Source organism: Neodiprion pinetum, chromosome 5 (assembly GCF_021155775.2).
Source record: "Neodiprion pinetum isolate iyNeoPine1 chromosome 5, iyNeoPine1.2, whole genome shotgun sequence".
Lineage (NCBI taxonomy): Eukaryota > Metazoa > Arthropoda > Insecta > Hymenoptera > Diprionidae > Neodiprion > Neodiprion pinetum.
This window is the reverse complement of record NC_060236.1, coordinates 11,164,084-11,185,098: the sequence shown is the minus strand read 5'-3', so window position 1 is coordinate 11,185,098 and position 21,015 is coordinate 11,164,084. Positions and strand designations below refer to the sequence as shown.

The window sequence follows — 21,015 nt, the reverse complement described above, 5'->3', positions numbered from 1 at the left end:
TGGTGACCGTAGCCTGAGTTGCGCGTAAGAGAGTGACGATAACTTCGGGGAATCCAGAAAATCGAGTCGAGCCACGGGTTGAGCCGAGACGTTATTGTCTCGAGCTTGAGTGTGACCGAAGTCCGTTACACGGGGTCATTTCACGTCATCCGACACATCTTCGATTATCGTATAGGTCGCGAGCAATCACGGGGAGCATTCGAATTCGCGACTGCGTCCCGCCGTCGCCGAGGAAGTAAAGCTCGGGTGCGTGCTGATAAGCGTATGCGTTTTTAGAGGGGGATCGCGGGTGTCGCGACGAGCCTCGCATCACTTTAGTTATTTAATATTCTTTTTAGTTATTTAATATTCCTTTTTTTTTTCTTCTCTTCATTTTTGTGTGCATTATCAGTTAGTATTAAGTTGGCGACCAGCGCCATTGTGTAGAGGACGTTCGCGGGCAGCGCACCGCGACCGATTTTGTTTTTGGCTTTTAGGAAGTAGGATAGTGTTAAGACGGCGACTAGCGCACGTAGGCCGTAGAGGCCTCCTAGATTTATTCCTTTTTTTTTGTTGTTATTATTTTTCTATTTTTATTTTTATTTGGAGTATTTCTACCTTTCTTATTTAGTTTAGATAATAGTAACATTGTGTTTGGAATCGCGAAAGACGACTTGCGTGGTCGTATTATCATTCTTTTGACTTCTTTTATTATTTTTATTTCTTTTTGTTTTTGTATTATCTCTGATGAAAAATATATCATCGTAATGTTATAGTAATTTGGCCACAGCACGTGTTGGCTTACTGGTGTTGCAATTCTCTCTACCCGAAAATCACCCCTCCCCTCTCCGCGGTACTGAGCTACCGAGCATATGGTCGCGGTATATCGTATGACCGATTTCGAGGCGTGTTGACCACGCCAGGCGCCCAACAAATTTCGCGATATTGTTTTAGATCCAGAGTACATCGTGGACGCCAAATTATTGTGCACGCGGTAAGTTCCCGGTTATTTGCTCCGAGTAACCGAGGTGCAGAAAAATCCACGTCACAATATATATATATATATATATAAATAACTACAATAAATTCTATTCATATTTTTCGAATGTAAAATTTTCGCCCTAGGGGTAAACTATTAGCGTGAAAGTTTACGGATCGTCATCAACATTCTCTGTCTATCTAATTGCGATGTCACCATCCGGTCGATTAAAGCAAAAGAATGTATTCGAAATATGTGGAAAATATTATTTTTCGAGTAAGAATATCTTCTCTGCATGCACGATGTAAGGAGACTGTAGTGTGTAGATGTTTATGTTTATTCTTTTCAATCCTTTGCTTCCGATGAGAAGGCATTGCCGTCTTACGGGCTTCTCATCGGAAGCAAAGGATTGAAAAGGGTAAACATAATCATCTACACACTACAGTCTCCTTACATCGTGCATGCAGAGAAGAAATTCTTACTCATACAAATCGGGCACATGAAAACAAATTTGAACTCACTGGTTATGAGAGAAATTAATGACAACAGAGTCAGGGCGGCTAGGTGGTCTAGTGGAGTAAGTCTCCGGTAAAGCATCGCTAGATTCCAGGTTCGATTCCTGGCTCCGTCGTTAATTTTTCAAATTCACCAGTTGTTCAAATTTACATATTCTCAATATTATTTTTCGCCTGGGGCAAACTATTAGCGCGAAAGCTTACGGGTAACGGCGAAAAATCAAAATGGCTATTCATCCGACCAAGAAATAAATCACATTATCAAACTGTCTGACGATAAAAATCAAAATGGCTGCTCATCCGGCTAAGCAAAAATCAAAATGGCTGCTCATCCGGCTAAGCCAAAATCAAAATGGCAGCTCGATAGCGAAAATCACATTATCAAACTGTCCGACGATAAAAAATCAAAATGGCTGCTCATCCGGCTAAGCAAAAATCAAAATGGTCGCCATCAAAATGGCCGCTCGTCCGACTAAGCAAAAATCAAAATGGCCGCCATCAAAAAATCAAAAATGGCCGCCATCAAAAAATCAAAATGGCCGCCATGAAAATGGTCGCCATCAAAAAATCAAAAATGGCCGCCATCAAAAAATCAAAATGGCCGCCATTGAAATGGTCGCTATCAAAAAATCAAAATGGCCGCCGTGGTCACGTCAACTCGTTACGTCACATGGTTACTCTCATATCCTATCTACTGACGATCAATTTTTGTAATGCTATCTAAAAAATGCCTAATGTCTACTATTCTTCTCCCAGTCAACTCCAATGGGGGACTTGGTTCGGCCTTGGCAATACCGACTACAAGCAAATTTGAATTTATGTCTTCGACAACATTACTTTCGGTCGCAGGCTGGATACTCACGAAATCCTCCGCGGTGTTGTATTCAGTCGTCTCGTCGTCGTTTCTCGCGTACTGTATTGGAGATTCAGGCATTGTCTCCGAGCAAAACAAATCGGTATCCTGAAATTCGTCAGCAAGTACGGCCTCATTAAACGGAGCAACATCTTCTGTTACTTCGTCCGCCGAAGTCATTACTTCGCGAACCATTTCTCCGCCGTTTTGTTGGCTCGCAGCAATTCTACACATAAAAAAATTTGGAAATGCATGGACACGAGAACAAAATCTTAGCAATAAATTATAATGACCACAAATATAATCAGTAACCAAAATGACCAGGTCCCAGGAGACGGCGGATCGATAATTAGGGAATAGCAGATCAGGAATACTTTCACAGTATCACTGTTATATAATATATGTATAGTAAATCTTATCGTCTTGTCGTTTTTTTTTTTTCATTTAGTGGCACTTGTCGGGCCTTTCTAAAACAAGCACAAGAAAATACAAGTCGAGCTATATCGATGTTGTAATGGCAATATAAAAATGGGCCCGCCAAGTGCCACGTACTGCAATTTTTTTTTTCTTCTCAATTTCAATTTTGATTTCAATTTTTTTTTATTGTCATCATTAATTATAGTATATCAAAATCATCATTGGTGTCTAAATAAATTATACTTGGCAGTAGTATCTATTGAGATAAACGACTCGTTTATTGCAGTGTCGAATGTCTCGAGGTTTAAGGGAGCTGGATGTTTTCGGATATAAATAACGATAGACACCATCAAGCATGTACAAACGAAAGATAAGGTTTTTATTATTTTAATAATGCACGAAAACGTGTTATACTCGATAGCTGATGTTAGACGACTGACTCGCCTTCCGGCCGCGTTCTCGCATAACGCCTCTCTCGGCCACGCATGGGAACATAGTTAATGATGGCGTCGCATCGAGTGCGCACGCAGGCGCGCGACTATTCGAAAAGTCCGATAACCCTTTTTTTTTTTTTTTTACTCAATACACTCACTGTTTGAGAACTCTTCGAATGACATCAACCCTAAAATACTGCGAAGTTTCACAAACCAATCTCTCGGCACGGCTTTGGTAAATATATCCGCCCTTTGACTCTCCGAGGGCACGTATTCTACTAGAATTTCCTTACTAGCTACCTTTTCTCGAATGAAATGAAATCTCACTTCAATATGTTTTGTGCGCTTATGAAATTCCGGATTTTTCGCCAACCGAATTGCACTTTGATTATCTATGTACAGTTTAACAGCCTTATCACATGTCGAACCCAGATCAAGCGACAAATTTCTCAGCCAGATTGCTTCGCCCGCCGCTGCTGTAGCCGCCACATACTCCGACTCTGTGGTACTCAGCGTGACTAGCTTCTGCCGCTGACTCGCCCACGCTGTTAGCCCATTCGCAAAACTGAATACGTAGCCCGTCGTTGACCGACGAGTGTCAAGATCGCCCGCGTAATCTGCATCGCAAAAACCCATGAGCTCATTTTCTTTGCCCTTGCTACTGTAAACAATACCGAGATCTCTTGCGCCGACCAAATACGCGAAGATACGCTTCACCGCTCTCCAATGTATGAGACTATGCTTGTTCAAGAATTTTGACACCGAATTTACCGCGTATGCAACATCAGGACGCGACACTACCGCCAAAAACATAAGTGAACCCACCGCTTCACGGTACGGTACATTTTCTATAGCTTCGCCGTCTGACTCTACTGCGCTTAACGCCGCGTGAGGATCCGCAGGTACACTCACTGTTTTCGCACTCCTCATTCCAAATTTCTCTAGTATTTTCTCTACGTATTCGCTTTGATGTATAAACATCGATTTCCTTTTTCTGTCGCGTATTATTTGCAAACCGACGAATCTACTCGCATCTCCTAGGGTTATTTCGAACGCACCCTTCAAGAAAGTTATCATAGATTCAAGCACGCGAGACGATTTCGAGGCAACAAGCCCATCGTCGACGAATAACGCTAGATACACGCTCACACTTTCGACACACCCAGTATAAATGCACTGATCACTCGTCGACTGTTCAAGATCGAACTTTCTTATAAAATCGCTGAATTTACGATTCCAGCATCTGGGAGATTGTTTCAGCCCATATAGAGACTTATTCAGTCGACACACCACACTGTCACAGTTTTCTTCTCCTACGTCCAGCCCCTCAGGAATCTTCATAAAGATTTCTTCCTCGAGCTCACCGTACAAGAACGCCGTACAAACGTCAAACTGTATCAACTCGAGATCATCCAGCGTGACTCGAGCCAAGAACATCCGAAGCGAGTCATATCGCACGACAGGAGAAAACGTCTCATTGTAGTCTTTCCCACGTTGTTGTAGAAACCCACGCGCACAGAGACGTGCCTTAAAACGCTGCGCATTTTCTTTCTTCCCTCGTATGACTTTAAACACCCACTTGGAGTCTATCAGCTTCATGTCCTCGTCTCTCTTCACTAATGACCAAGTATTGTTCTTTTCATGAGCCAGCAGTTCTTCTTCGATAGCTGCAACCCACTTCGTGCCGTCTTGACCCCCTACCGCTTCGCGAAAAGTCTCAGGAGCACGATACTCGACGAAATCAATTTCAAACACGCCCTCATCCGCCCCTCCGGCATATCTCAACGGTCTTCTGATGTTCGCACGTACTCTCAGCTCTCTCCGACCGAGCTCAGGTTCCTGTTGTTGCACTGGTTCGTCTCTTCCTTGCTGCGGAACAACTTCTCGTTGTTCTCTGATCTCGTCGTCTTCTCCCCGTTCCTCGACTCTCGGCTCTTCATCAGCACCGTCTTCGTGTTGTTCTTCCTGTAACTTGTCACCAGGTATCACCAACACGTGTTCTCTCGGTCGCCAATCTCCGGCTCCCACTGATTCATCGAAGACAACGTCTCTCGACACTGATACTCGCCTTGTAACGGGATCGTACAAACGATAGTTCGACGATTATCCTTGGTATCCCACCAAGACCACTTTCTTCGACTTGTCGTCAAATTTCCTTCGGAATTGCTTTGGCACGTGTTTGTATGCCACCGAGCCGAATACTCGCACGTGTCTCAAATCCGGTTTTCGTCCAGTCCATACTTCGTACGGCGTCTTCACCCCTGTACGACTGGAATGCACCGTTCGATTCAACACGTAGACTGCAGTTCCCACTGCCTCCGCCCACAAGTTCAACGGAAGTCCCTTCGCCCTGAGTATGGTCCTCGTACATTCGACAATCGTCCGATTAGCTCTCTCCGCCTTGCCGTTTTGTTGAGGTGTATGCGGTGCTGTGTTCTCTAACACGATACCGCGCTGTTCTAAATATTCGTCCATTTTCTCGTTCTTGTATTCTCCCCCATTATCCGACCGCACAATTTTTATCCTCGTACCGAATTTGTTCGCCCCCATACTCTCGTACAGTTTGAACTTCTCGAGAACTTCGTTCTTGTGTTTGAGAAAATACACTATGCAGAACCCCGACGCATCGTCTATAAACGTCACATAGTACGACGCACCTCCAAGAGAATTGACTTGCATTTGACCGCATACATCAGAATGTATCATCTCACCAGGCTGTGTATTTCGCTTGCTGTCACACACTCGAAACGGTTGTCGATGTGCCTTCCCGAACTGACACGATTCGCAAAAGAATTTCGACGCATTTTTAATTTTTACACCGTCGACGAGACCGTTGTTTACCATTTCGCACAAAGCTCGACCACCCACGTGTCCGAGTCGCTCATGCCACAGCCTGAGATCTATCGACGTGACATTCACTTCGCTCGTCACTCGCGGTAGCTCGACACGAAAAAACATTCTATATATGGCATTACTTTGCCTCGCACCGATAGCCACGATCTCACCCCTTTTCTTTATCGAAACCGTTGTCAAGTTGAATTCAACATCGCAACCCTTTCCCGTGCACGCGCCCACCGAGAAAAGATTTTTCCTTAGCTCTGGTACATATAATACGTTTTCGATTACGCCCTTGTGCCACCGACCATCGACGAATTTCTCTATTCGAATTGTCCCCTCGCCCGCGACCTTGCACACACCGTCGTTCCCGAGAACAACAGTGCCGCCCTCACTCGGACGAAAGTCGCTGTACCACTCGCGTCGGTATGTGATATGTCGCGACGCGCCACTGTCGGTTAACCACGAATCTGCGTTGCCGGTGTTACGTGCCAGCCGGTATCCACGGCGGCGCCCTCTCTGCGCTCTACCTGACCAGCGTGCAGTTACCATAAGAGAGCCCTACGTGCTCTTACCGATAGTCGTAGATTAATACCAACGCACTTAGTTACCATCACAACGTCCAAATTCTTATATCAACAGTCCTCACACGCTAGATTAACCGTTATTTCATCAGTCAAATTCATAACATACATGTTATATATATATTTTTTCCCATTCAACCGTAATAACCCAAAGTAATAAACCTGCAACAGTTAAGATAACCAAAAAGACAAAACACCGGAAACGAGGGAAGATAAATCACGGATAGCTCACAGAGAAAGAAACCCCTATTCCCAGAATTCAGGATAGCGCCCTTATTTTAACAAAAACAAGACCAGTCAGCGCTTCGCCGCTTGCTTCTCTTAACCAACCACCTCGCGCCAATCCACCACCGAGATCCCACGCACGAACCAGAAACCTTACCCCCAACTTTTTCATCATCCTCAACCAATCATCCGAGACCCGCGAGAAACCGCGACTCCTTTTGAACTCCTCCTATTTTCCCTCTAAGTCAACCTTCCCAAAAAACAGAATAAGTAGAAGAACTTCAGACATCATAGAGAACAGATCAGACCTCTACCGAAATCCTAGAATAAAATCATTATAAGTCATTCAGAACCTTCGAGACTTGTTAACAGTTTGTCACTGCGATAGTGATTAACACCAATCTGTACCACGATTGTAAACCTACCATCGAGAACTAGAAGGAGACCGTTAATAAATGTGTAATTAACCCAAGTGTTGTCATAAATAATTATTTCAATCACGCATAGTGATGGTTGGCACGAGCCCTACCTAACAAACTCTCAGAATTGTAGGCGAGTTGAACGAGACGATCTGAGGAGCTGATCAACGGATTCCCGAGATTTACATACACCAACTACGTAAGTCAGGAGAACAATTTAAATCACGCGGCGAATCAGAGTCGACTCGAAACGTTCCTCTCGGAACGTAACAGCTCTACAATATAAATAAAATGGTGGCAGCGTGTGCGAGAGCCAACTAGAAATAATTAAATAATCATCAAACAATCAACGCTACTGAAACCTTCGAAAACTCGAAAAATTTTTTCAACATTGGGAATACACATCGACGATATAACTGATAAATGATTGTGACCAAATCATCATCGAATTAAACTTCTTCAAACTGTTATCAACATACACTGTTGATTAAACATCTACAACAACTGTCATCAACAACATATTACCAGACGATATCGAAGAATTGTGCATCGCAGAACGTAGCACCGGAGAATTTCGCAACATTGAACGTGGCACCGTAGATCTTTTCATCGCAGACCTTCGCATCGCAGACCTTCGCATCGTAGAAGCTTGCATCGCAGAACATCAATTTCAACGGAAACTTCGCCCTCCCGCCCAACCCCTGAGAATCGTCATTCATTGCTTATAGTCTCCGTAACGTAAGTCAAAATACAATTTTCAAAATGCCTAATAACGATAATACTCAAGTTCCCATGGAAACTAGCACCCAACAGAATACAAGTACCACAAATCCCAATACATCGCTTAGAGTAGACGGATCATCATATATCCATAAATTCGATTACAAAGATGTTTTCAAAATAATACCAGAATTCGATAATACATCTGCTGGTTGTTCGATTCAAACATTCATAGATGAATTTGAAAGTGTTAAACAATTCATACCACAATGCGGAGAAGAATTTCTAGTTAAAATGTTACGTTCAAAATGTAGGGGAGAACCACTTAAACGTGTAACAAACGCAAAAATACGAACAATCGATGAACTTGCGAAATTTTTAAGAACTCACTTCAAACCAGACAAAGACATAGACACTTGGATAAAAGAACTTAACGACTTTGAACAAAGACAAGACGAACAAATTATTGACTTCAACTACAGAATAGGCACTCATTTACAGATGACATTAGCAGAAATTGATTTAGCAGAAACAACTGATGCTCAACCACTAAAATCATGGGCAATTAAAGTTGCAGTAAAATCATTTATAGCCGGACTACTTCCTAGATACTCCCTTTTCCTGTCGAAATCTAAGTATAATACATTGCAAGAAGTAGTGACCGAAGCTATGGAATTAGAAAAGCGTCAAAAGAATATCAAGAACGCCGAAAATATGTATAAACCAACAATTAAAGCATCCGAAGAAAAAGCTTGTTATACTGCTCAAACAGTTAGTTCAAATGCAATAAACCGGAATAAAATTTCAAATTCTCGAATCAATGGCAATCGACAAAATATTTCAAGTCAAGCAAATATATCAAACTCAAATCAGCAGATAGATAAATACTGTCGATACTGCAAACGAAATAACCACGTAATAGACGAATGCCGTTACTTAAAAAATAAAAACAACGGAGCAACAATTCAAAATTCGAATCCAAATGCTAACCTACAATGCAATTATTGTAAGAAAATAGGTCACATTATCCGAGATTGTAGAAAACGCGCTTATAATAATAGCAGGCGTGAAGGAGGCAAAACAGAGACAAACAACGTCACTAATACACAAGCGGGAAACGCTCGAGCCTCCCCTCGAATAGACGCGACGACGGGAAACTCCGAGACCCAGCGTCAGGTAGCAGAGTAATAAAATCCAATACAGAAAATAAAAATGCACCAGAAATCCGTAGTGCTGAATTTAATATCGGTTCAATATCCCCAAATCATAGATCACCATCAATAATTATAGAATCAAAAGATCTCAAACACAAAAATGGAAAATTTCTAGTAGATACAGGATCTCAATTAAATTTGATAAGAATAAGTGAATTGAAAAATCCAGAATCGATCGATGCCTCGATTACTTACGAACTTAATGGAGTCTCAAAAGTTGACAAACCAATGACATTAGGAAAAATTAAAATCAGGATTAATAATATTCTCGGAGAATTCAATGTAGTTTCACAAGATTTTCCATTAAATTATACAGGTATTATAGGATCAGAATTTATGCATGACAATGACGGAAAGATCGATTATCGAACAAAGTCCGTGACCCTAAACAAGATTAACATACCGTTCTCGGAAACAGAAAGCGTACTGCTGCTGGCCAGACAGAAAACCGCGATGTTTATTCGAGTCAAGAACACGGAAATTTTAGAGGGTTACGTACCGCGCTTAGATACGCAGGAAGGTATATACATAGGCGAAACCGTTGTTTCAAATAATAATGGAATAGCTTATTTGTACGCGATTAACACACTGGATGAAGATGTTGAAATGGAAATTCCCGTAATTCCCTTGTACCCTTTCGATACAAGCGTAGACGAGGATAGTAATAGCATAAAATGTGAAACTTTAGAGCACGCGATAACTCGGACGCGAGGAAACCGCGCTAATGAAGTATTCAACTTATTGCGATTAGACCATTTGAATTCAGAAGAGCGTAAAGCAGTTGCTCTCTTAATCGATGAGTATGCTGACCTTTTTCACATCCCCGGAGAACCCCTGCGAGTTACTAACACATGCATGCACCGTATACTAACCACAGACGAGATACCCATCAACACCAGACAGTACAGGCATCCTCCCTTTCAAAAGCCAGAAATTGAGAAACAGATTACAGATTTATTAAAAATGAATATCATAGAACCATCAAATTCACCGTATAATTCACCACTATGGATTGTACCAAAGAAAGAAGATTCAAAAGGAAATAAACGATGGCGATTAGTTATCGATTATAGAAAATTAAATGAAAAAACGATTGGAGACGCTTATCCATTACCTTTAATATCAGACATACTCGACCAACTAGGTGGAGCAAAATATTTTTCAATATTTGACTTAGCCTCAGGATTCCATCAAATTGCTATGCATCCAGACGATAAACATAAGACAGCATTTACAACACCCCACGGACATTACGAGTTTAACCGAATGCCTTTTGGACTGAAAAACGCACCAGCAACCTTTCAACGACTTATGGACTTAGTTTTACGAGGTTTACAGGGAATAGATTTATTCGTATACCTAGACGACATTGTAATTTATGCACGATCACTTGAAGAGCATGCAACTAAGTTTATAAAGCTCGCTGAACGCTTAAGAAAAGCAAACTTGACGTTACAATCGGACAAGTGCGAATTTCTTAGAACGGAAGTCAAATATCTAGGGCATATTATATCAGCTGACGGAGTTAAACCAGATCCAAAAAAAATCGAAGCTGTAAAGAAATTTCCTGTTCCGAAAACCACGAAGAATGTTAAAGAATTTTTAGGACTAGCCGGATATTACCGTAGATTTATTAAGAACTTTGCTAAAATCGCTAAGCCTTTGTCAGAATTAACTAGCAAAAACAAAAAATTTGAATGGAATTCTAATACGCAATTAGCTTTCGAAATCTTGCGCGATAAACTTTGTGAAGCACCTATACTACAATACCCTGATTTTTCGTCACAATTTGTAGTTACAACAGACGCATCTGGTTTCGCAGTAGGAGCCATTTTATCGCAAGGAAAACCAGGCGAAGACGCGCCCGTCGCGTATGCTTCTAGAGTTTTGAACAAGCATGAAAGAAATTATTCGACAACTGAGAAGGAAATGGTGGCAATCGTTTATGCAATTAAAACTTTTAGACCATATCTCTATGGTAGACAATTTACATTGTTAACCGATCACAGACCGTTAGTATGGGTAAATTCTACGAATGACCCTACGTCACGTGTAATGAGATGGAGAGAACGTTTAAAAGAATTCCAGTATAAAATTCAGTATAAAGCGGGCAAAATAAATACAAACGCAGACGCGTTGTCGAGAAACCCCGTTGATATTGAAAAAAGGGACGTATATCCCATAAAATTCAAGTGGAGACGATCAGCAGACCCTGCTCTTAACGTAGCACCGGGTATAGCCAGGCTACGGTCGTCATCTGACTCCGCTCAAAGGTTAATTCAGAGAGACGCGAAGATTAGACGACGTTATGTAAGTAGTTCCTCCGTGGAAGAAGAAACTATACAGGCAGATTACAAAATCCAAGAAGCTGCAATGAGTACAGACGAGGAAGACTTTTTAGGTTTTCCGAGCTCAGGCGGAAACAAACATGTCGGAACGGTAGATTCTAAAAACGTGACAAACCCGAGAGGCGCACGATTAGACTCAAATTCCGACTATAGCAAAAATCGAACGATGGATAACAATAGGCCTGCGCAACCTATTGCCAGTCGTCTTAGATCTAAATTCGTAGACAAAAATACAAACTCACAGGAAACCGGTAAACATAGGAAATTAAAAATCCTTAATAAAAGAAAATCAAGTGCTAAACGCTTTACTCCATTCAGACATCGTTCTGAATACGAAGATTCATCATCGGATGAACTATCAGACTCTCCAGAAAATCATAGAACTTTAGCTAGCAATAAATCGAATGAAAATCAACAATCTGTTATCATAGAAATAGAATCAGATTCTCAATCTTCATCTTCGATGGATAAAAGATCAAAGAAAAATCAATCTACGTTACTCCCAGATTATGTAGACTCTGAATCCTCATCACTGGATAGCGATGATTCTTATAAATTAAATCCAGTAAAGCATAGAATTAATAAAAGTAATATGGAATCGAGTATACCTAGTATAAGACAAAATACAGCTATAGTCGTCACAGAAAGCGGGCATTCTCTAGCCTCACCCCCGACACCCACTCAAGAGCATACTTCAGCTACGATTATTCACACCCCTAAGATTGTATCCGTGCCAAATATTAATAATACACCGACAGGTTCAGGAACACCTTCCAGCAATAGGAAGAATAATTTCCAGAGAAGCTTAGCCAGAGATTTATTAAACAAACGTTCTCCTAAAACAGCTGAATTTACACCTTCACCATTACTTAGAACAAGACGTAAAACTATTACAGATAATTTGAAAGTAACGACAGACGCAGACGAAATTACTCCATACCCTATTTCAAAGACGAATGACGTAATTTCGAAACAAAAGAAATTTCATGACAAAATAGAATTGGACAAGGAATGTACAGGAAGACGCATTATAACCTTAGACGTTGCATCAGCTTCGGGAAGCGAAAAATCTAATACAATCACAGTTCAGGCAGACGTACACCCCTTGCAAGAACCCATGTGTATAAACAAGTCCTTTGAGACCACACAAAAGATGGACGTTGACGAAACGCTCCAAGATCTCGGACATGAAACAATAAACACATCCTCAAGCGGAAGCGACGCTAGAGATAAGCAAAGGACAGAACAATTACCAGTTCGACACGAACAGATAACGGAGACCGAGACCGTAAAACCGAGAACGCTTGCGTCTAAACAAAACATCGAAAATACAGGAAAAAATAACACTAACAGTGGTATAAACCACATGCCAGAACCCCGACGGACAACGAGACAACATAGACCGACATATAAATACGCATGTTACAAAGGTTTAGAAGGCCACCAAAGCACCCATGCAAATAAACCTTCAAAACCTAAAGCCGCAAGAAACAAAACTAGCACTGGAAAAATTAGAAAACAGGCAACGGAAATTTTGCAGACTCCCAAGAACCTAGCTTCACTTGAGAACGTTAACAAAGAATCTTCGAAAACATATATAACTCCAGATCCTCAGAGCCAACGAAATCCGATATCGATAAATATTTCAAACGCTTTACCAGATCTAGATGCAATAGTAGAACTTAATGATCCACAGAATCTAGAAGACAAATCAATTGAAATAAGTAACTTAGATAACGTATCGGATATCACAGTATCCGACGATTCGCAAGCCTCAGTAGAATTACCAAGACAAGAATCTACTAACTTGATAGAAACTCGAGACAATTTAGAAATGAGAAAAGATAATTATCTATGCTTCATTTCCACTAACGGAATAGCACTAGGCGAGATAGGTAAATTTTTAGATGAAAAAGGATACTTGAAAAACATTAAACCAGTCACAGAATATCAGATAGGACACATAATTATATTAGGAACACCAAAGAAACGAATAATCGCATTGGTTACTCAAGAACATAAACAAGACACACCTTTGGAAAATAACTATTACGATGCATTTGTACATTTGAAACAGAATATGGAAGATTTGAATATTAAAACAGCAAGCATATCGCAAGGTAAAAGTGGAATAAACGATCTTGGATGGATTAAAATTTAAAATATCATTAGACAGGTATTCGCCGGAACACAAATTATCATAACGATCTGTAAAGACAAAATTATCATTCCACCTCCAGATATCAGACTTAGAATAATACAAGAAAATCACGAATCTCCGATCGCAGGACATAAAGGTATCACGAAAACGTATAACAGAATTCGACAGAAATATTTTTGGGATAATATGAAAAAGCAAATAGAAGATTTTATAAAGAAATGTGTCAGCTGTCAAAAGAAAAAACTAACGCGCATTAAAACTAAACAACCTATGGTCATAACAGACACATCTGCAGACGTATTTGACAAAGTAGCGCTAGATATAGTCGGACCCTTCGAAACATCCCCAAACGGTTACAAGTATGTATTGACCATGCAAGACAATCTTTCAAAATTCAGTTTAGCAATACCGTTAGTACATGCAACTGCTGAAGATATTGCAGATGCATTTGTGAAAAACTTTATCTGTAAATACGGATGTCCAAAAACAATATTAACAGATCAAGGAGCAGCATTCATTGGTCAAGTAATGAGACGAGTCGCAAAAGCATTCAAAATCACACAATTCAAGACTACAGCATTCCATCCTCAATCAAATGGTTCTTTAGAAAGAAGCCATCAAGTACTTGTAGATTATCTAAAACATTATTTAACGAAGAGAGACTGGGACGAATGGTTGCCTCACGCGACATTTTCTTACAATACAAGCAGACACGAAGGGACAAACCACACCCCATTCGAGATAGTTTACGGACGGAACGCCCGCATGCCTTCAGAATTCCCACCCCTCGACGAAACTCTGACCTACGACGACTACGTAAAGAACCTAATGCTTAAAACTATAGAAATTCGAAATACAGCACGCGAAAATTTAGAAAAAGCTAAAGCCAGATCGAAACAATATTACGACAGAAAAATAAATCCAGTTGATTTCAAAATAGGACAAAGCATTTATCTAGTGAAAAATCAAAAGACAGGAAAGCTAGATGACAATTACAAGGGACCGTACAGAATCACAGAAATATTTCCAGAAAAGAATGATATAGAAATAGAATTAGAGAAAAACAAACGTAAAATAATTCATTGTGACAGAGCAAAGATAGCTTATTAACCAAATTCAAATTTCAATTACTCGGATTGCTGATGAAATTTATACTAGAATCGGAAGTATACAAATCTTCAGAAAATTTACTTATATACGAAATAAATCAATCAATCTTATAGAAACGAACAACCTCAGATTACAAAGATCCGAACTCATAGAATAATTCATAGAATATAACATATATAATAATAATACCAAAATATTACATAGAACTGTAATAATTCACATAATAGCTTATAAAATTAAAATTTTTTTATGAATAATCTTAAGTATATTCACTACATATTTCAAACATTATATAATTCATGCCTTAATCATAGAATAATAATTGGCATTTATATCAATATTACTTACCTTAATCGTATATACTCTTAGAATAATCAAAATATCAGACATTAAGCACTATTATATCCACTCTAAGTATATTCACTTATATCTAGTTAATCAATATTCTGTTCACTATACTTTACTATTATTCAAGTAATCATAATTCATTATTAATTTCATGTAAATTCAAGTGATTCACAATTTTATGTAATATGTTATATGATTTATCACGTTAACCCTTAGAAGTAATCGAATTATGGAAACTTCACGTCGGTATAACAGCACTCGCTTACTTCGAGCGAGGACGCTCGAATCTTAACGGGGGAGGTGTTACGTGCCAGCCGGTATCCACGGCGGCGCCCTCTCTGCGCTCTACCTGACCAGCGTGCAGTTACCATAAGAGAGCCCTACGTGCTCTTACCGATAGTCGTAGATTAATACCAACGCACTTAGTTACCATCACAACGTCCAAATTCTTATATCAACAGTCCTCACACGCTAGATTAACCGTTATTTCATCAGTCAAATTCATAACATACATGTTATATATATATTTTTTCCCATTCAACCGTAATAACCCAAAGTAATAAACCTGCAACAGTTAAGATAACCAAAAAGACAAAACACCGGAAACGAGGGAAGATAAATCACGGATAGCTCACAGAGAAAGAAACCCCTATTCCCAGAATTCAGGATAGCGCCCTTATTTTAACAAAAACAAGACCAGTCAGCGCTTCGCCGCTTGCTTCTCTTAACCAACCACCTCGCGCCAATCCACCACCGAGATCCCACGCACGAACCAGAAACCTTACCCCCAACTTTTTCATCATCCTCAACCAATCATCCGAGACCCGCGAGAAACCGCGACTCCTTTTGAACTCCTCCTATTTTCCCTCTAAGTCAACCTTCCCAAAAAACAGAATAAGTAGAAGAACTTCAGACATCATAGAGAACAGATCAGACCTCTACCGAAATCCTAGAATAAAATCATTATAAGTCATTCAGAACCTTCGAGACTTGTTAACAGTTTGTCACTGCGATAGTGATTAACACCAATCTGTACCACGATTGTAAACCTACCATCGAGAACTAGAAGGAGACCGTTAATAAATGTGTAATTAACCCAAGTGTTGTCATAAATAATTATTTCAATCACGCATAGTGATGGTTGGCACGAGCCCTACCTAACAAACTCTCAGAATTGTAGGCGAGTTGAACGAGACGATCTGAGGAGCTGATCAACGGATTCCCGAGATTTACATACACCAACTACGTAAGTCAGGAGAACAATTTAAATCACGCGGCGAATCAGAGTCGACTCGAAACGTTCCTCTCGGAACGTAACACCGGCACCGAGCAAGCGTCTAACCTGCTCTGCCGAGGGACTCGCACGACTCTCTCGCGCTTCCCGCCCCCCTCGCTCTTCGCCGCCCGACGCCATGAACGCACAATCACGCGAACCACTACCGTCCCGCTTCTCACGATTATTTTTCTTTGTTGGACAATCCCGCGCGTAATGCCCCTTCTCTCGACATTTGAAACACATCACGTCTTCTATCGCGCGCGGTTTTCTCGAATTTCCCGTCGACTTCGATTTATTTTTCGTACCCGCATTTTTCGCACTCGCGTTTTTCGTACTCGTATTTTTCGCACTTGTATTTTTCACAGCCGAAAGAGCCTCCGTTCTTTCTCCACCAGATCCGAGTCGTGCTTCCTCGCGAATCAGGCTATCTATCAGACTCGTTAATGTTTGATTTGCCTCGGCAACGTTATCCCACACTGTCTGAAACGTTTCGAATCTCGACGTCAGACCCATGAGGATTTTTGCCATCACGTCGACATCATCGATAGTCCCACCGAGATCTTTCATCTGTTGAACCATTCCCTTCACCGTTGCCACGTGCTGAGCAATCGTATCTCCCGGTGCCATGCGGTACTCGTGATACTTTTGTCTCAGAAACAAACGATTCTGCGCAGTCTTTTGCTCGTGCATCTGACTCAGCGCGTCCCATTGTTCTTTAGCCGTCGCACACGTGACCAGGGAACGTAGCTCTCCCGCTTCCACCGACGATGCGATTAGTACTTTTGCTTTCGCATTATCTCTCTTCCACGTTTTCTTCTCAGTCGTACTCGCGTCATCCGCTGGCTTCGGTCTCTTCCCATCCACTACGTCGTCGACGTCCGCAGACTCGAGAACCGACATTATGTGATACTTCCACGTCACATAATTTGTCCCATCGAGTTTCACTATTCCTCTCACCAACTGTTCGTCGGCCATTGTACCCCCACACGAGAATATTTCACTTCCACAGGTATCTTACACACGCTTCCAAAATGTCCGCCACGCGGTCGACAATCCCGACCCACGCGTCTCGTTGCCACTCGAAAAAAATTCGCGCTGTCCCTTAAAACCCCGCAGCACGATTGCCTGGGCCCATAACCTATTGAGATAAACGACTCGTTTATTGCAGTGTCGAATGTCTCGAGGTTTAAGGGAGCTGGATGTTTTCGGATATAAATAACGATAGACACCATCAAGCATGTACAAACGAAAGATAAGGTTTTTATTATTTTAATAATGCACGAAAACGTGTTATACTCGATAGCTGATGTTAGACGACTGACTCGCCTTCCGGCCGCGTTCTCGCATAACGCCTCTCTCGGCCACGCATGGGAACATAGTTAATGATGGCGTCGCATCGAGTGCGCACGCAGGCGCGCGACTATTCGAAAAGTCCGATAACCCTTTTTTTTTTTTTTTTACTCAATAGTATCTGATTTGATAACAGTTTTGTGGGGTGGCTGTTTTGTAGGTAATGTATGCATGTATGATTACCCCAGAATTACGTCAAGTTTATTTCTAAAAACAAAACGCGCGTATTTTAGTGGCCTAATACGTACGCGCCTTATTTTCTTTGTATGGGAAATTCTGCCAGATACATTATAATTTTACATCTCTAGATACCAGGTTCGATTCCTGGCTCCGTCGTTAATTTTTTGAAATCACCAGTTTTTCAAATTTATATCTCCCAACAATGAATTTCCTCATAACTAATGATACTGCACATCCGCATATAATTTATTTGACCGCTTTGACCGTCTTGCGTGTGCTTCCCATCGGAAGCGTAAGATTCCAACATGTAAACATTCATCTTCATACATTCTTACATCGGGTGCTCAAGAGACGAAAACTTTATATTTATTGTAATTTTACCTTGGATACTTAGGTAGTCACAATAAGTGATAAGAATATTCCTTATGATCGACAAAGTGCAAACACTAATGCAAATAGCCGAATAGTGATTTCGATCATTTAACCTGAACACGTAACAAATTGATGACATATTTTAGCGACTAATGCAAACCGGGCTAGTACCACACGTCACAACGCATTCTAGTTTATATTTTCATACGTATAAAAAAACTTGAGAATGAATTTATACTGCTATTATGAACAGCAATATCGGCTCTTGAAAGTACCTTCTTAGATCAAAGCCGTGCGATTGTTCGTACTCAAGTGATTGAATCTCGAAGTCAAAGAGGGTGCGACATCAATCATATAAATAATTCGATTTACCTCATTTTTTCCCAAAATTTGGCCGAAATCTTTATGCCGGGTCCTTTCTTCTTCATCAAAGACAGATTCCTTCTCTTCTTAGCCATCGCGGGAATAAATACTGACTCGAAATAATAAAAAACACGGTAGTAAAACACAAGCAAAAATAAAAGCGCGGACACTATCCACGTGCCGAGCGACGAGGATTCGAACGAGGGGAATTGTAGTGGGGGGGGGGGTTTGAGTCTACTCTCCTCGCCTATAATTCGCATGGTCACCGGCCAACGCGGTCGTGGCGCTAGCAGCCGCCCGCCTTTGGCGCGAAAAATTTGCTGTTTTATGCTTCGTGATTTTCCTTCTCATTTCCTCATTTTTGAAGATAATTAGGTTCTTAGGGGGTCATTTTGAAGATAAAGAATAGATCTGTGTCGCCTCTTTCGCCGAATTTCGAAAAAAGATTCACTGTCCGCTGTGTCTCACTTCAAAGATAACGTACTTTCAAGTACGTTTTTCGCAAATCTGAACGCGAAATCGAAAATTCGGCAAAAGAGGCGACACAGATCTATTCTTTATCTTCAAAATGACCCCCTAAGAATCTAGTTATCTTCAAAAATGAGGAAATGAGAAGGAAAATCGTGAGTCTCTGTTCGCGCGCGCTCGCCAAGGCATAGGCAACGCCCTTAAGTAAAATATTCTTTATTCAAAAACCTACAATTTTCAGAACATGTTTTTTTTCGTAATGAATAGTTCGTGAGATGCAACAAAACAACAAATATTTCATTGCTCCAAGCTTTCTCTGTGATATATGTGATATGTCGGAGCATCAGTGGGGTGACCACAGATGTTCAAAAATACCACCATTAAGAGCAATACATGCTCTCACTCGCTTTTCGAAGCTCTGCATCATTTTCAAAAGGATTGCCCTAGGAATGGCTCTCCACGCATTAGTAATTCTATTCATCATGTCAACCCTAGTCGTTGGAGGATCTCGGTAAACAACATCTTTAAGGAATCCCCACAGGAAAAAATCAGGCGATGTGAGATCCGGAGATCTTGGTGGCCACTCAACTGGACCTCCTCAACCGATCCAATTACCACCGTAGGTAGCCTGCAGATAATTCCTCACAATTCGGTGATAATGAGGAGGTGCTCCATCTTGTTTTAACCACATTCCTGCTCTTGTATCCAAGTCAACTTCTTCCAAAAGCTCTGATAATGCGTTCTGCAAAAAGTCGAGATATCTTTGCCCGGTCACCGGTCCGTCGAAGTAATATGGCCCTACAAAATGTCCGTTGACGATCTCACACCAAACATTTAATTTCCACTGATGTTGGTGATCAATCTCTCTCATCCAATGTGGATTATTAACAGACCAATATCGAGAATTCCAACGGTTAAGGTGACCGTCGCTCTGGAATGTCGCCTCGGCACTTATCAGGAGGTAGCGGAGAAATTGCGGGTTTCGCCTGATTTGCCCAGTTGCCCACCGACAAAATGCAACGCGACGCACATAGTCTTGATCGGAAAGTTGTTGGTGCAAGAAAATCCGGTAGGGTCGAAGATGCGACGCTTTCGAGATTCTTTGCGCCATGCGCTTTGATACCCCTCAATGAGTTTGGACTTTTCGGAAACTCAAATGAGGATTCATAGCAAACATCGTCAAAACAGCGATATTTACGGCAGCTACGCGACCCTCGGCTTCGGGATTCAAATTTCGGACGATTTTTTGGCGTTTTAAGCGTCCTTGTCGAGCCCGGCGTGCGGCGTTCCAGTTTCGCAGTAGCCTTATCATCTGGGAATCAATGTCGGAGATGACCATATCGATCTCCATACATTCTAGCTGCTCGTCGGTAGTTCCCTCGACATTCTCCTAAGACGAGAAGAATATTAAAGACTTAAGAAGGAGTGTAATCAAGCATTTTAAATTGTTGCGAAATATTGTGAAAGTAAGGAGCTGTCGAGACCGTATCGTGTCGTACTTGTACGTATTCTTGCGTGTTATGAGAAAGCAAGCACGATACATTGTAAGTCGAGTTATAAAAGGTAGGATCCAGCACATTGTATTTGTGTCGTGTTATTAGAAGGTCAGATACGACACAATACGGTAATACTCTTGAAAACGGCCCGGAGCTTCGAAAAGCGAGTAAGAGCATGTCTTGCTGTTGATGGGGGCACTTGTTTTTTTTTGTTCTATCCCACGAACTATTGATTTAAAAAAAAAAATGTTTTAAGAAAACTGTAGATTTTTGAATAAAGAATATTTTAGTTGAAAGAAAAATGCATGATTCCATTTAAAAAAACTGGTGCATCCTCCACAGAATCATCAATTATGATGCTGGAACAAA

The 21,015-nt window shown here is 41.1% G+C and overlaps 1 protein-coding gene across 1 annotated transcript; it reads left to right on the top strand.

Annotated features, from left to right (window-relative positions):
- The first annotated feature begins 8,002 nt into the window (after window positions 1–8,002).
- On the top strand, window positions 8,003–15,031 carry LOC124220256 (uncharacterized). The gene is made up of 2 exons (XM_046628868.2): window positions 8,003–8,676; window positions 9,231–15,031. Exons 1-2 carry the CDS (start codon window positions 8,003–8,005, stop codon window positions 13,681–13,683), a joined length of 5,127 nt encoding a protein of 1,708 aa, XP_046484824.1. The 3' UTR covers window positions 13,684–15,031.
- Window positions 15,032–21,015: the final 5,984 nt, after the last annotated feature.